We start from the raw sequence: 14593 nt of genomic DNA on the forward strand, positions 1-14593 counted from the left end.
AGTAGTATGACACACTTGCATGAATTACTATATGACTTGGGTTTTTAACATCCAAACCAAACAAGGACCAAAAGGAACTACTATCCAAGAGCAGCTTATGAGAGCAAAAGGAACTAGTTCAAGAGTCATAAAACCAAGAGGCAGTCCAAGGAAAGTATTTTATTTTATTTTCTGATCTGCCAAGGAAAGTACTTGTCATACCATTTTGGTGTAACTCTCTCCGTCGCTCTTCAAGTTTGAAGAGTGAGAATTTGTTCTTCAATTTCTCTTCTCATTCTTTGTCAAAATGAGTTTCTTAAAGTCAGAGAAGTACTCAAAATATAACATTTATAGAGTCAATTGAAGTGCACTAGTCCATTGAAAGCACACCTGAATCATAGCCTTCATTGGTCTAACTACAGAGTCATTTTCTCTGTCGTCGGTTTGGCATGTACAATCCCATTTAAAACCTAACCGTAAGAAATATTCTCATGAAGCCTAATATCGAGACACATTCGTAGAGTGCATGCCTTGGTACTTTTTCTCCGATAACAAGGTGTTCATATCAGTTTGTGCGTAGTTCAAACATTATTGACTCATTGTTATTAGCAAAGGCTGGTGTCGTCCACGATACCCTCCATCATGGATGTAGGGACATTAGTCTTCTGTTATAATGTAAGTTTGGTAAATTGTATCTTTTTTGACAATCAGTAGGAGAGACTTTGGGAGCCTAAATTGCCATGTTAAAAAATAAATGCGACGTAACGCCTGAGAAAGCACCTTTCTGTAGAAATCACATAACTAAGGATCTAATCACATAAGATAAACTTAACAAACTCTTTTTTTTCGGCAAAAGAGAAAAAAAGAAATAAAGGAGAGACTGAGATTAATTATTTATCAGTGACAGTGCATCCAACTTGGTTCACTGGAATAGAACAATGCTAATTACTGATCTTGAACATACGTCGAACCATCAAATTTTACAAGGGGGATACAGCGAATGACAATAACATCTAGGAGGAATACTACCTTCTATACCTATGTCTATAGAGTTTGCTACAACCAATCTGATACCTTGTCCAGGACCTCCAACGTTAGCTGCAGAAAAATCAAAAGTCTGGGAAAAACCATTCTGGTTATCTCATAGTCCAGATGAGCGGTTTGCGTACTCCTGAACCAATGCCCCAAATAGTGAGCGCCTCTCTAGCAAGCGAGATGGTTTGTCAAACTCTTTTGCCCATCCTGTCAAAAGAGAGCGAAAGGAACATCAGCTGTGAAATCGTAAGAAAGCTGAAAGGTTTTTATGTGATCAGCCAGGTTTCTTTTGCCTTCAGAAGGTTTCTTTAAGAAAAAAGTCTTAATATTTGACTAACCTAAAACTCAACTAATGGGTAACCTCGTGATTACTAAATAGCAGTTCCGAAAGCACAAACTTTCTAACTCAAAAATAACATATCTATAAAGAAGTTGGGAAGAGGTATCCAATCTTGGCTCTTTAATGAGAAAAAGTTTGTTCTTCGTACTTGGCAAATCTTGCCCATAATTAAGGAAGTGCTATAATGAATATGAAGTGTTTTCATCTGTTGGTATGGAAGGAAAGATAAGGAACACTCACCTGCATCTATAACTAACACCCTCTCACAGTCCATGACCGTTGGTATTCTGTGGGCAATGCTGATGATTGTGCAGGCGGCAAAATCCACTCTGATGATTTTTTGAATTACCGCATCTGTTTGCGAATCAACAGAAGCCGTTGCCTCATCCATAAACAAAATCCTGCTCCGCTTTAGCATTACTCTTCCCAAACAGAGAAGTTGCCTCTGACCCACGCTCCAATTGTCTCCATCATCAACAACTGAGAAGGTGCAAAAAGAAAAAAACGAAACGAATATTGACCTTCACCCACTAAAAAGAACACTTAAAGGCCCGCTTGTATGTCCTATGTGGTATATTTAATCTCATCGCTATGAGATTAAATATACCACATTCACAAGGCATTAACTATCCAATGGTCAAGGCCCGGCAGACAAACAGGCTCTATGAAGCAAGTTTAGGTGTAGTTATGTGATATTAGAATGAATATTTACCTGTAGAATCAAGTTTGCCAGGTTTTGCAGCCACCGCATCTTTTAGTTGGCAACGCTCGAGACTCTGCAAAAGAATAAAGCATTAGACATCTGCTCCTAATCAAAGCTCAAAAATTCCATGTGTGTTTCAATGCATGCACATTTAAAGCTCAGATCACTAAGCCTTTTTCCTTGTCATTGCTGAATCCAAACTGGTTTGGTGGGTGGAATAAGAATAGCCCATATACCTTCCATATCTCTTCATCGGAATACAGCCCAGTTGGATCAATGTTGCTTCTCACAGTTCCTTCAAAAAGGACAGGTTCCTGGGGAATGATCCCAAAGCGAGACCTAAGATCATGAAGCCCTATCGTGGAAATGTCAATGCCATCAATGACTATCCTCCCTCCCGAAGGCTCCACAAGCCTAAAGAAAACCTGGATCAGAGTTGACTTTCCGCCCCCTGTTCGACCAACTACACCAATCTTCTCTCCCCCTAGAATGTTGAGTGTAATGCCTTTAAGAACCAGAGGAGTGTTTGGGCGGTATCTGACCTGTTCAGTGTGCGCCAGAGAAGTATCTTGATTAGAAAATGTTTCGCCTGATGCTAGAAGACAATAATGAAGCATGCAAATAAAGATACCAAGCTATTGACAGAACAATTGACCAAAGAAAAGATATTTTTTCTCACCATCCTAAAGGGCTGTAAATTTTGGAAAACACAAACCAATGCATCAAGGCAGGCATAGTGTTTTACATACATTTCAGAAATTCAGATCATATCAAGTAAATACCCAAACACCCGGTAATCTTGTGAGAATTAGTTCCTTTGCTTCACACCAATAGTTTAGCCACGGAATCTTTGTTTACCATTAACAAGAAAATTCATCGGAAAATAAATACAAAAGTGAGTCAAAAAATGAAGCAAGGCAAGTTACCTGCAAATCCTCGAGCTCAACATTTCCATGCGTAGGCCAATTTGGAGAGGGAAGACAATCCTTTTTCTCCCATTCAGCTTCTGATTGAATATTTGCGAACTGTTTTATCCTTTCAACAGAAACCATTCTATTTTCCACAAAGCAGCTCATATATATGGCCCAGAATAGTGTGCCATTGAGGGACAAGCCATACGAGAGAGTTAATCCAACATTCTCTGTTCGATACAGTACAAGTTAGTTTACCACATTCAATTATCGTCTAACCTTGTAAGAAAGATAAAATGTCAAAGAAGCCAACTCACTAACATCAAATGCGATCCAATTACCAGCTCTGCATGCCTCAATTATTTTAACAACTTACCTAAGTAAAGACCTTATGCTGACACAGAACTCATTTGTTACTTGCTAAAGCATCCAACTCAATACCAATTGGCAATGAGGGGAGAGGCCGCTCAGGCTCATACACTAGTTTTCAAGGTGATAACTAACCGATGTGGGACAAATTCGACATTACTTTTACCTCAAATCCATCCTAATTGTGCTCACATCAATCACATGATGTATGCCACTTGCCATTTCATGAATCAAACGCCATTGCTAAACTTAAATGTTAAAATTAATACCAACAAGAACAAAGCACTAATTGTCACTCATGATCTAGTACGTTGTCAAGAGTTCTATTACTGTTCAGCACTCAAAATAATATCAGCAGAAAACAAGCAAAATCATTTTTAGTTACTGATTATGAAAGTATTTGGACAAAACCTCTTTCTTATGCTATATTCAGATCCTAGATTTGTCCACGGGAAGGAAATGAGAGAAAAATATGGTGGATGCATAAACTAGTTTCGTTCACTTCGTTTTCCCTGTCCTTTTTCATTGACCACCACCAATTCAAGATCCTAAACATAGATACTGCATCTAGTAGACAGACCTACGGATCAAATGACTATATGCCAACAAACCACAAACCGTTTGAGTAGATAGTCTACCTGGCCTTATGATGCTGCTGGGCAACAAGATCAAGAACATTGCAGAAATGCAGAGAAAAGAACTTCCAATGAGTTCCAAACGGAAGCCCAACCATTCATTGCATCCATTGTTGTGGAAATCCATACGCACATTTGCATTCACTCTGTTGACATTCTCCTGGGAAAACATTCCCTGCTTCCTAAAACACCGGATCGTCATAACACCAGAAATACTTTCTGAGAAGTGATGAATAACAGGCGCTTTGGTAATGGAATCAAGCCGAGTTAATTCGCGAGATGTTGCGAGATAGTATCCCTGAAAGCGGAAGAAAGCATTTATTGAGTAACAACCAGGTAACACGATTATTATGGTTGTGTGAGTTATCTATCAGACCCATTGGAAGTCCCAGCATGCCAAAGTTCAGTTTCAAATTTTTTTGATATTCAAGACATCACCAAGAGCTTTCACAAGTGTTCCCACCTCAGGAGTCTGGACAAATTTCTTTATCTGTAGTAGAAATCGTCAATTATTCCAAATTTCCAATATAGTAGGTGAAATAGATGTCTATTACACGTCAAACGGCAGTAGAGTATACAGTTGTCAAAGGAAGAATGTATTCCCCACAAAATAACAATGTTAAATGAATGCCCATACCCGGTACCAGAAATTCAGCCAACCCAGGGGTACTAAAAGGAATATCGTTGGCCAAGCATACTGACATGTGATGATGATGATGCTGACCACTGTGATGTACATGGAAATGGTCATACTCAAAAAGAAAGGAAGGAAGATATCAATGTTCGTCTGGTCAGTTGATGCCTGCATTAAGAGATACAATATCATTTATACCGCATAAGGGAAACATATAAAAATATCAAGATGCATACTTTTGAGTATCATATTTGATGTTCAAATTTTTTACCCGACTAAGTATTCTTCCAGATGGTGTAGTGTCAAAGAATGACATAGGAGCATGCAAAATGCTGCGAAGAATTTGTCTGAAAAATATTTGGGCAGTCTTAAGCCCAAGGGCTGTCACAGAAAAGGCTCTGATGGTTACTAGCACTACTGAAACTGCTGCAATAATTCCATAGATACTAATGAATTGAGAAGGGTTGAACACCATAGCACGCTCCTCTGAAGTCTCATACGCCAACCAATAATCACTCGTCATTAGCGAACCTTGCCAAAGCAACGATATCAGCAAAACCATCACTACACCCCACCAGCCGAAAGCCTCAGTGCAATATTGTTTGTAAACATGTAACCCAACTCTACCAGTTTCTCGCTCCTCTTCTTTAATGAGCTTTGAAGTTCCCCTGTTCGAATTGGTTCGTTCTAACGTGTTGTCTTCACCATTTGCTACCCCATGGTTAGAAAGTCCTCTGGCAAGTTTTTGTGGTTTAGGGGAATTTTCACTGGGCATGCTATTTTCCACTTCTACAAGCTCCATGGATGTTTCATGAGCAGAAACCAGTGCTTTGAAATCCACGCCGGATTCCAGAATTTCATTGTACCTTCCCGATTGCACAACCATCCCATCTCGCATGACCTGATTGTCGGATTATTTTTTAAGGTAAGCTTAATACTTTCAGGCAGAAACTAAAAGAACTGAATCATAATGCATTATAACGAAAACTGTCTTACTAAGATAAGATCAACATTGTGCAAGAAATCAACTTGATGAGTCACAAGTAGAATGGTCTTCTCTTTGAGAGCACCCCTTACACATTCCTGCCAAACAAGCATGAACACAACTTTAAACTATCATTCTATTTCTACCATTAAAAATGAACTCCTTTGACAGTGTTCTGAATCCATATCAATAACTTTACAATCGACCTATTGATAACTTCATATAACAAGCACTGCCTTTCAAATCTCATAATTTAAAGAAAAGAGATAGGGTCTAATAACTGAAAACCTGACCGACCTAGTTTTTATGACAGCTACGGGAGAAGTACAAAAATTAAGCAGCATATGTGCATATAAAGCAAGGCAGATTAAAGCATGGTAAGCGATGGGCATGTAACACGCGTCTCAAAATGCCAAAATGTTACCAACAGCAAGGGAATTTACATTAGATTTCACTCTTTTCAAATATTTTGCAAATCTTTTCAAAATGTGACGTTGCTAAAGACAAGGAGCACACAACTGTATACGTAAGCTATGAAGAAAATATATCTCATAAACTGTTGTAAACATTATTGTCACCTTGAAGATTTCAGAACCAGTGTGAGCATCAACCGCACTGAAAACGTCATCAAGAAGATAGATATCACAATCCTGATAAACAGCTCTAGCAAGTTGTATCCGCTGCTTCTGGCCACCGCTGAGGTTAATGCCACGCTCTCCGATTTCAGTCTGATCTCCAAACTCCATCATTTCCAAGTCTTTCCCCAAGCAGCACACCTTAATGACTTCCCTGTACCTCTCTCCATCCATTGGTGAACCAAACAGGATGTTTTCTTGAATTGTTCCATTCTGAATCCATGATGTTTGTGCAACATAGGCAGTGGTTCCACAAACCTTGACCTGTTAGAGTGAAAGTGCCTAGATTGTTAAGTCATGAAACTATAGAATAATGTAACAATCGCAAGTCCAATAAATTTTTGAAATTTGGACTTTTGATTGAAAGATTTCACTGAAAGGAATAGAAAAATAGAAGCAATTGGGACACATATCAAAGCCATCACAATCATATAGTCATACACCCTCCATCCCTCATTGTTTGCCCATTTCGACATAGGAAAAAACGCCCATCTTTCTTACTCTATTCTTGTTTAGATGGTTTAGAAATCTTCATCCACAAAAAAGAGATCTATAATTGGTGGGGAAAAATTTGACAAATCATTCGCGGTACATATTGCATCTTCATCTGAATAAATGCCCCGACTACCAAAAATGGACAAACAAAATGTGATGGAGGAAATAGAAAGCATTGAGAATTCACACCTAAAACAATGAAAGGAAAACTAAAAAGAGTTCAACACAAATATTCAGACCTTCCCTGACATTTTGTGCATCTCGCCAAGAATTGCGGACAGGAGTGAAGATTTCCCTGATCCAACAGTACCGACAATAGCTGCAAGCTTTCCTTTTTTTATCTCAAAATTCAAGTTCTTTACCACCTTTTCCCCACCTTCATCATCCCAGCTAAAAGCACCATCTTTCACCTCCACTGCAATCTCACCACCACAACCTTCTACTCTCTCCACCGACTTCTCAACCAACTCCTTACTTGTCATATACTTGTCCAACCTTGCGAGTGAGATCATTGCTTGTGAAATTGAGATCATAGACTGGGGGAAGGACCTTATTGGTTCCTGGAGAATCCGAAAGATAGTTGTAGTGGTGAAAACAGTCCCTGCATCAAGGGGAACGCCCAACAAGATTGCAGTACCAAAGGTAAATGCAGATATAAGCACAGGTGTACTCCACATGACAATGATATTGCCAGATAACGAATACATGAACTTGCTTAGCCACCCAAATTCTGATTCGCGGAAAGATTGAATCCTCCTGTTGAAGTGTTCTTCCCATGCCTGGAACTTGATTACACGCATGTAATTCAGCATCTCGTTTGTCGCCTTCATTCTTGAATCCCGATTCTTCATAATGTTGTGTTGGAATTTGTTGTTCCTTTTAGCTCCCAGCAAAACAAACAACATGACAGCAATAACCCCAACTAGAGCTGTAATAGTCGAGGCACCGAGATATTGAGCAAGAAGTATTAATGCCACAGTGACTTGGAGGGGCATAAGCCATATGGAATGTAACTGCAGCATCATATCAGAGAGCTGCTGAGCATCTACAGCCATGTAATTCACGATTTGTCCAACCCCATGAGCTTGTCTAGCTGAACACGACAACCTTAGCCCCTTCTTGTACAAAGAAGTGATGAGGGCGGATCGTATGAGCATCCCATTCTTTTGAGAATTGAAGTTAAATTGGTGGGAGGTCAAAACTTCAACAAATTTGGCGACGAGAAGAATAGATACAAGGTAGTATCCTTCGTAGGGGGAGCTCCTCTTCCCAGACGTGAAATCGACGAATCTCTGGATGAGAACAGGCCCCACATACACGACGCAAAGCCGCACAATCGCAAGGAAGGCTGTGAAGGCTATTTCCTTCCAGAAGCATCGAAGCAATGTGGTTCGGACTGGATGCTTTGATTTTTCAAGAGGCTTCGGCCAATTCCGTTCAAAGAGTTCAGACATTCTTTCAGCTTTATGTTCTGGGGAAACGTAAGGGATATCATCGGCCTTAAGAGGAGTTTTATAGCCTTCACGCAGTAGGGGATTCACCCAAAGAAAAAATGCTTTCGTGATGATAGAAGCATTAGCAAAACCAGTTACATTGGATTTGTCCAATAGGGGTTCGTACATTTTGGTTTCTGCATCCATTACGGAATCCAATTCACTTCTCAAAGAAACTATACCAGTTGATCCTCTTATGGCAATGATGAGAAGTACAATCGATAATGGAAAATTAACAAACAAAATTACATCATTAAGGCGCATATCAGGATCAGGTTCGCCAAGAGAGACTACACGAATGGTCCCGGAAATGGAAAACAATGTAATGGCAATGAAGTTTGCAACCCAGTAAATTCGAAGTGACAAAGGATGCGTGACAGCTTGGAATTTCTTCTCATGGACAATCAATAGAGCGATCACCACGTGAGTTAGTGCTTGAACTAGCCAAAATAGTCCATCCACAAGCTCCTGTGGCAACTCGGAATTTCTACTGAAGGCCAGAATGCATAAAACTGCATCGGAAAGTGCTAATAGAACCGTTATAATCAAAGACAACTTAAACCACAAAGTAGTCCGAATAACGGCTCTATTGTTTCCAATGAGAGGCATATTGACTTCGGATTCAAGGTTCTTATGGGAAGCATGTCTAGAATAGAGCTTTTGAAGTGCAAACACAAGGATGGCTAGCAGAAAGAGTATATCAACTGAAGACAGGAGAGCTCTTTGGGGACACGGTGCAAGGAAGATGAATCTGAGCCATTGAAGAATGGGTGAAAGAGATGTTTCCTCAGAAGATTGTATCACAGAGGTTGAGCACGAAAACGATGTGATCCAAGAAGTAGAAGACATTTTGTCTAACTTATGCCAAATCACACATACTCAATACACCTTCTATGCTTCACTTCTATCAATCTCCATAACCTGCGGAAAATCAAAAGAAATATGTAAACATCATCCTATGAAGTCTCCAAATTTGCAACAACAGGGTTACAGAAAGCTTGTACAAGTAGAGTTTAATGACCTTTTTATTCATAGTTTAAACAAAATACACAAATCTTCCTCAAATGTATAAAAGAACCATCTGGGATTAACAAAACCCAGAATCAAAATTGGCAGAAATTTCGACAGTTTGGCATAAAAATTAGCAAGATAAATATAAATGACCTTAAAAGACACATAAAAAGGGAAAATACAGAAACTCTCCTCACATCAGGGAATTGATATCAATATGAAACAATAAGGTATTCATAGTTGAGTTCACTTTTTCCTTATTTAATGGGTAAACAGTTACAGCCCTTTTGGAAATGGTGAGAATGGGTGATAAAGGGAAAAGCCCATCAAAAAATTCTACTTTTTACTTTCCTCTCCAGGAACCACGACCTTTTTTTCATTTCTTATGAAAACCCTGGATCAAAGGGGCTCATAAAGTACAACTAGAACATCACCATCTAGCATGAACATAACCATGACCCCAGTATGCAGAAATTAAAAGTGACCAAGATGACTCTGAAAGGCATTTATTAAAGTGAAACAGAGAGAGAAAAAGGGAAACAAAAAGGTTGAAAAGGACAAAAAAAAAATCACCCATTGTTATTGGAGATTAGAAATCCAACACTGGACTTTAAAGATGGAAAACATCAAAAGGGGAAAGAGAATCCCAGCAAACGAAAAAGGGAGAAGGAAAAGCTACAAAAACAGAGCTACTTGCTGGCTACAGCTTCATACTCTGCAACACAGGTACATATTTCTTACTTGATTCATATGGCCTTTCATCAGGAAGACAAAAGTTTCTGATTCACACTCCTCGGAAGTTGAAATTCAAAACAAAAAAATAATAGCAGAAGCCCAAGAAGTTGAACTCGATTAGTGATATTGTAAAATCCACATGCAAGAGGAAAAGAACCTAAGTTTCACCTGAGCAGAGTGAAGGCACAGAAAGACAACCGGACTTCGGAGCTTCAAATGGTAAACGACGGATGAATATTCGTTTTGGAAATTATTCCGGGCTCCAACAGGCCAGTGAACGAATCAACTAGCTCTGTGAAGGGGGGAGAGAGAGAGAGAGAGAGCAATGGTGTGTGTATGGATGCAAATTATTACAGCTAAGAAACAAATGTGGTGGTAGTTGGTTTTTATTACTGCAGTATTGAGTAAGAGAATTCAAGTGTTTGTTTGACAGAGAATTCAATGAAAACCTGCGGCATGCGGAATATTAATAAAGAAAGACGTGGATACAATACAAGCCAAGGTAATCGTAATCGTCACAGAAAGACAGATAAACACTAGTCAGCGAGGGAAACTTCTACGTGGCTGTGATATTATTTTGCTTATCCTGGAGTAGTAATTTAATTCACCCACTTGACCAAAACACAGCAAATTTTTAGTTTTATCAAATGGCATGATATTACTATAGTCTATATATCAATTGAAACTAAACTCATGGATGCATAAAACTATCTATATAATATGAAGCAGCGGTTTTCAAATTTTCTATATTTTGGACCATCGAATTTGTACAACGTGAACGAATATGAAAACCAATTTTGACAGGTAAAAATTAATCGTTACCGGTCAAATTAAATTGAAAAGAGCATTGCTTGCCGAAATGAACGGCCGAAATTGTGTGGAGCCGTAAATAACTCATATAGGTAATATATCAAAGCATTGCAGATGTTTATGTAGAGACTTAGCAAATGAAATATTGATTACCTTTCTTTACAATTTCGAAGCCAATTACAGGTTATAATAAGTTCTAATAAATAGTAAGAGATTATTTAAGTAAAAAAAATGCGTGAGAATTATGTTTAATTACCTCGGTAGTTAAGCAAAACATGCGTATGCTAACCAAAAGAATTAGGTGGATCTAGAGATCACTAACGTTATATTTAATAATCATTTTATACCAAAGCAGTATGGGACTATATTTCCGTAACATTAATTTCAGTATCATTAGTGGAAAAGCTTTTGTCCTCGAGACTTGTTAAAAAAGCTTTTGTCCTCGAGACTCAAGAGTCGAGAATATTATATATATGATTCTGAATGGTACATTATTATTTGTTAATTGCTGCTCCAACTTTGGCGCCCAGGTCGTTGTGGGAAGAGTTTGTCTTTTTGCTAAACCAATTGAACGAGATCGTGTAAGTAACTTATACGAGTATATAATACTCCTATCATCATGTGTTGAATTCCACATTTCTGTAATTAGGAGGCTAAAGTTCCATGGAGCTCTGTGCTCATCCAATGATTCAACATTTTCATCTTTATCATTTGTATATGGAAAATTCTAAAATCAGCCCAATGGGCTGACGATAGTAGGTGTGTAAATGTGTATTAAAGGATGTAAAAAGTGCACAGAAATACGTATTTTTCTTGTTTTTTAGTGTGTTTATCGTCAGCCCAGTGGGCTGACAATAGCAAGACCGTTTATATATATCTAACCACTTCATAACTTTTTTTTGTTAACGTGGTTCGGGCTCAATACTTGTATTTATGGGAGAATGAGATTCCACTGTGATGAAAATAAAATACTACTGTAAGGACAAAATGAGATGGCCGAAGTACGCAAAACTATTGCCACTGCTCAAGCCCCCAGTCAAGAGTAGTTGAGCCATCGCTCAACCCCGGTGCGCACCTACACTGTTTTTTTTTTTTTTTTCTACATTTTTTTTCTGTAAAATTCTAAATCGGACATATATTAGCTCCGGACTCCACAATTCTATGTACATTTAAATCATAGTACATAAACCGGATGTGATTCCTCATTAATTCCTCCAATTTTAATGCAACCAAAATTACCACATCAATGGATCTCAAAAATAAAAAACCAACACAAAAATTGCATATATTCAACTCTCGCATTGGAGATAACATTACCAAGTGATGAATCTAGTGAAGGATCGAGGCAGGGACATTCAGCCCTTTAAATCTTTTTCACAAAATCAAAGATACTTTAAAATTCGCCACTCTTAGATATTTTAAACGTACACATCTTATCAAAGTCGGAATATTGAATTCGTCCGACGTGCAATCAACTTTTATGAAACTAGTCCATTCAATACATACGTCTTTTTTTCACGATTGCAAAACATCTTCCAACTTTTCTTCTCGTCTCTCTTTCTTATTCCTTCTCACACACACACACAGAGAATAGTCTCAAAGACGAAAACAACAATTAACAAAATTCAAAAAGGTGTGAGCACAAGATCGTCACGTAAGTAAGCCCCATTCAATTAACTTAGCTAGGTAGTACTTGTATTTTTATTCGACTCCATCATTATCAAGCGTCGTCTTGCGTTTGAAGTCATTAAGGTCCGTATATTCTACCAAATCAGACAAAAATTGTGAAAAATAATTCCAGGTACTCCCAATTTTCCATCTTTCCATGATTGTGTCCATCTTTCCATCTTTCCATAATTGTGTTTTGTTTAATTTCATCCGTCGACTATGTCAAAAATGAATTACTGAAGTTATTTTTTTGTAATTGTAGATAAACAAAAAAAGAAAGAGGGTACAGTATTTCTTACAGTAATTTGCTGCAATATTTAAAAGTCAAAAAATAGTCATCGTACTACACTGCGTCGGATGAAACACAAACTCAAATCCAGATCGTTCGATTAAACTCGATACCAAGAGAGAAATGACAAATGTCGTCTTTGGTTGCAATTTTTTGGAATCAATAATAACAATGGGTGAATATAGTTTTTTTCAAAAACATATACAGTACTCCCTCCGTTTGAAAATGAATGACCTTTTTGAAAAAGCGTGTCATTTTCAATTGCTTATATCTTTCAACTTGGATGTTAAAAAATATGCAATATGAATTTTGTTTGATAGATTTTAATTAGTTTTATTAAACAAAGTTTTCAAAATCACATAAAACTTCATAAATCGAAAGGTATAAGCATTTTAAAATGATACGGAGTTTCAAAAAAGTCACTCATTTTAGAATGGAGGGAGTATATGCTTAATTATTGGGTTAATATATAGCAATATGTACAAATGGCTATGGATGCACATTCAAAAGAAAGACGACAGTGAATAAAATGAATACTATAACATTTTTCATTTTGTTTCTCATTTTTGTCATCCCTTGGTTTCAAATCTGTCAAGATAGGCGAGAGAGAATTTATAGATAAGAAAAATTATTAGGTGATCCTGGGACATAGTCACATGGTATCACAAGAAAAATGAAAAATGAAAGAAAAGGAAGTTGATATTTTTTGGCCTAAAAGGAAGTTGATATTTTTTGACGACAGTGTTTTGGCCTAATCATCTTCTTCTTCTATTTTTTTTTGTCTTTAGTCAAAATACTTTTTTTGTTCTCTTTGCGGATTCCAAGAAAAATGAAAGAAAAGAAAGTTGATATTTTCTTTCTTATGTGGTGAGAAGAGAAAGAACAGTAAAAGAATCTACGCATATATTACTATGAAATTCCTCAACTGGCTAGGCCATGTCGATGCTACTCTTCACTTGCTCTTGTCGATTTTCTTGTTCCCGATCTTCTTTCTATAGGTGTAAAATTCCTCGAGAAAATAGTTGTATGACCCATCTATTGGCTATATATTGATCGGTCGGCAGAACAATTGGCCGAGCCCCAAAAGACTTGGCTGAACAATTGTTCAGTTGGGCGACCCCCAAAAGAATTGGCCAAGACATTGGATTAGTTTTTCTGTGCTAGCTGTCTTCACCAGTTCACCTAACCCGATTATAATTAGAAAAAAAAAATGAAAAATACCTGACCTCTCATAACTCTAAAGTATCTATGACACGCTCTGGGACTTCTATGGAGTATATTCTAATGACAAGAAGTAAGGGCAAAGACCACGTTAGTCAATCAGACAACCCTAAAGATATAAAGGAGTAATTAATTAACAATCAAACAAAAGAGCTAGCCAGTTGGCAGTTGCCTCAGCAATAATTTTCAAACACAACTTTTGCGTTTTGAAGTCAAACAAAAAGGGCAAAACGAAAAAGGTTATTATTAGGCAAAGCGGTTTTAATAAGTTGCAAAAACAAACACACCAACGTGTTTACATTGTTTAAAGAGAAGAACAAAGTAAAAACAAGCTTATATTTGTAGAGCTTAGATAGAGAAAGCTTAATTTATAAAGACGGCTAATTTTGTCACTCATTTTTTTTTATTAACGTCACTCCCTTGCAAGTGCATTTTTGATGCAAAAATACATTTGCAAGGGAGAAACGTTAACAAAAATGAGAGTGACAAAATCATTTCTCTTTATATAAAGGAGAAAGTACCCTTGTTTGTTCTCCTATACCACAGGGGTTAGAGATCCTTGGATGAACACCACGACTAGTGTAATTGGTTCGTTACTCTTACTTCTAAAAGAGAGATTCTAAGAGCATCTCCAATCCATTTCTA

The 14593-nt window shown here is 37.6% G+C and overlaps 1 protein-coding gene across 1 annotated transcript; it reads right to left on the reverse strand.

Annotated features, from left to right (window-relative positions):
• Nucleotides 1–840: 840 nt before the first annotated feature.
• On the reverse strand, nucleotides 841–10395 carry LOC131315080 (ABC transporter C family member 14). Its single transcript, XM_058344140.1, has 12 exons — nucleotides 10129–10395; nucleotides 6961–9135; nucleotides 6170–6490; nucleotides 5603–5689; nucleotides 4878–5507; nucleotides 4610–4774; nucleotides 3976–4270; nucleotides 2984–3198; nucleotides 2294–2599; nucleotides 2067–2130; nucleotides 1595–1834; nucleotides 841–1221 (listed from the first exon to the last, which is right to left on the reverse strand). Exons 2-12 carry the CDS (start codon nucleotides 9061–9063, stop codon nucleotides 1121–1123), a joined length of 4527 nt encoding a protein of 1508 aa, XP_058200123.1. The 5' UTR covers nucleotides 9064–9135; nucleotides 10129–10395; the 3' UTR covers nucleotides 841–1120.
• Nucleotides 10396–14593: the final 4198 nt, after the last annotated feature.

The sequence above is a fragment of the Rhododendron vialii genome, chromosome 13a (assembly GCF_030253575.1).
Source record: "Rhododendron vialii isolate Sample 1 chromosome 13a, ASM3025357v1".
NCBI lineage: Eukaryota > Viridiplantae > Streptophyta > Magnoliopsida > Ericales > Ericaceae > Rhododendron > Rhododendron vialii.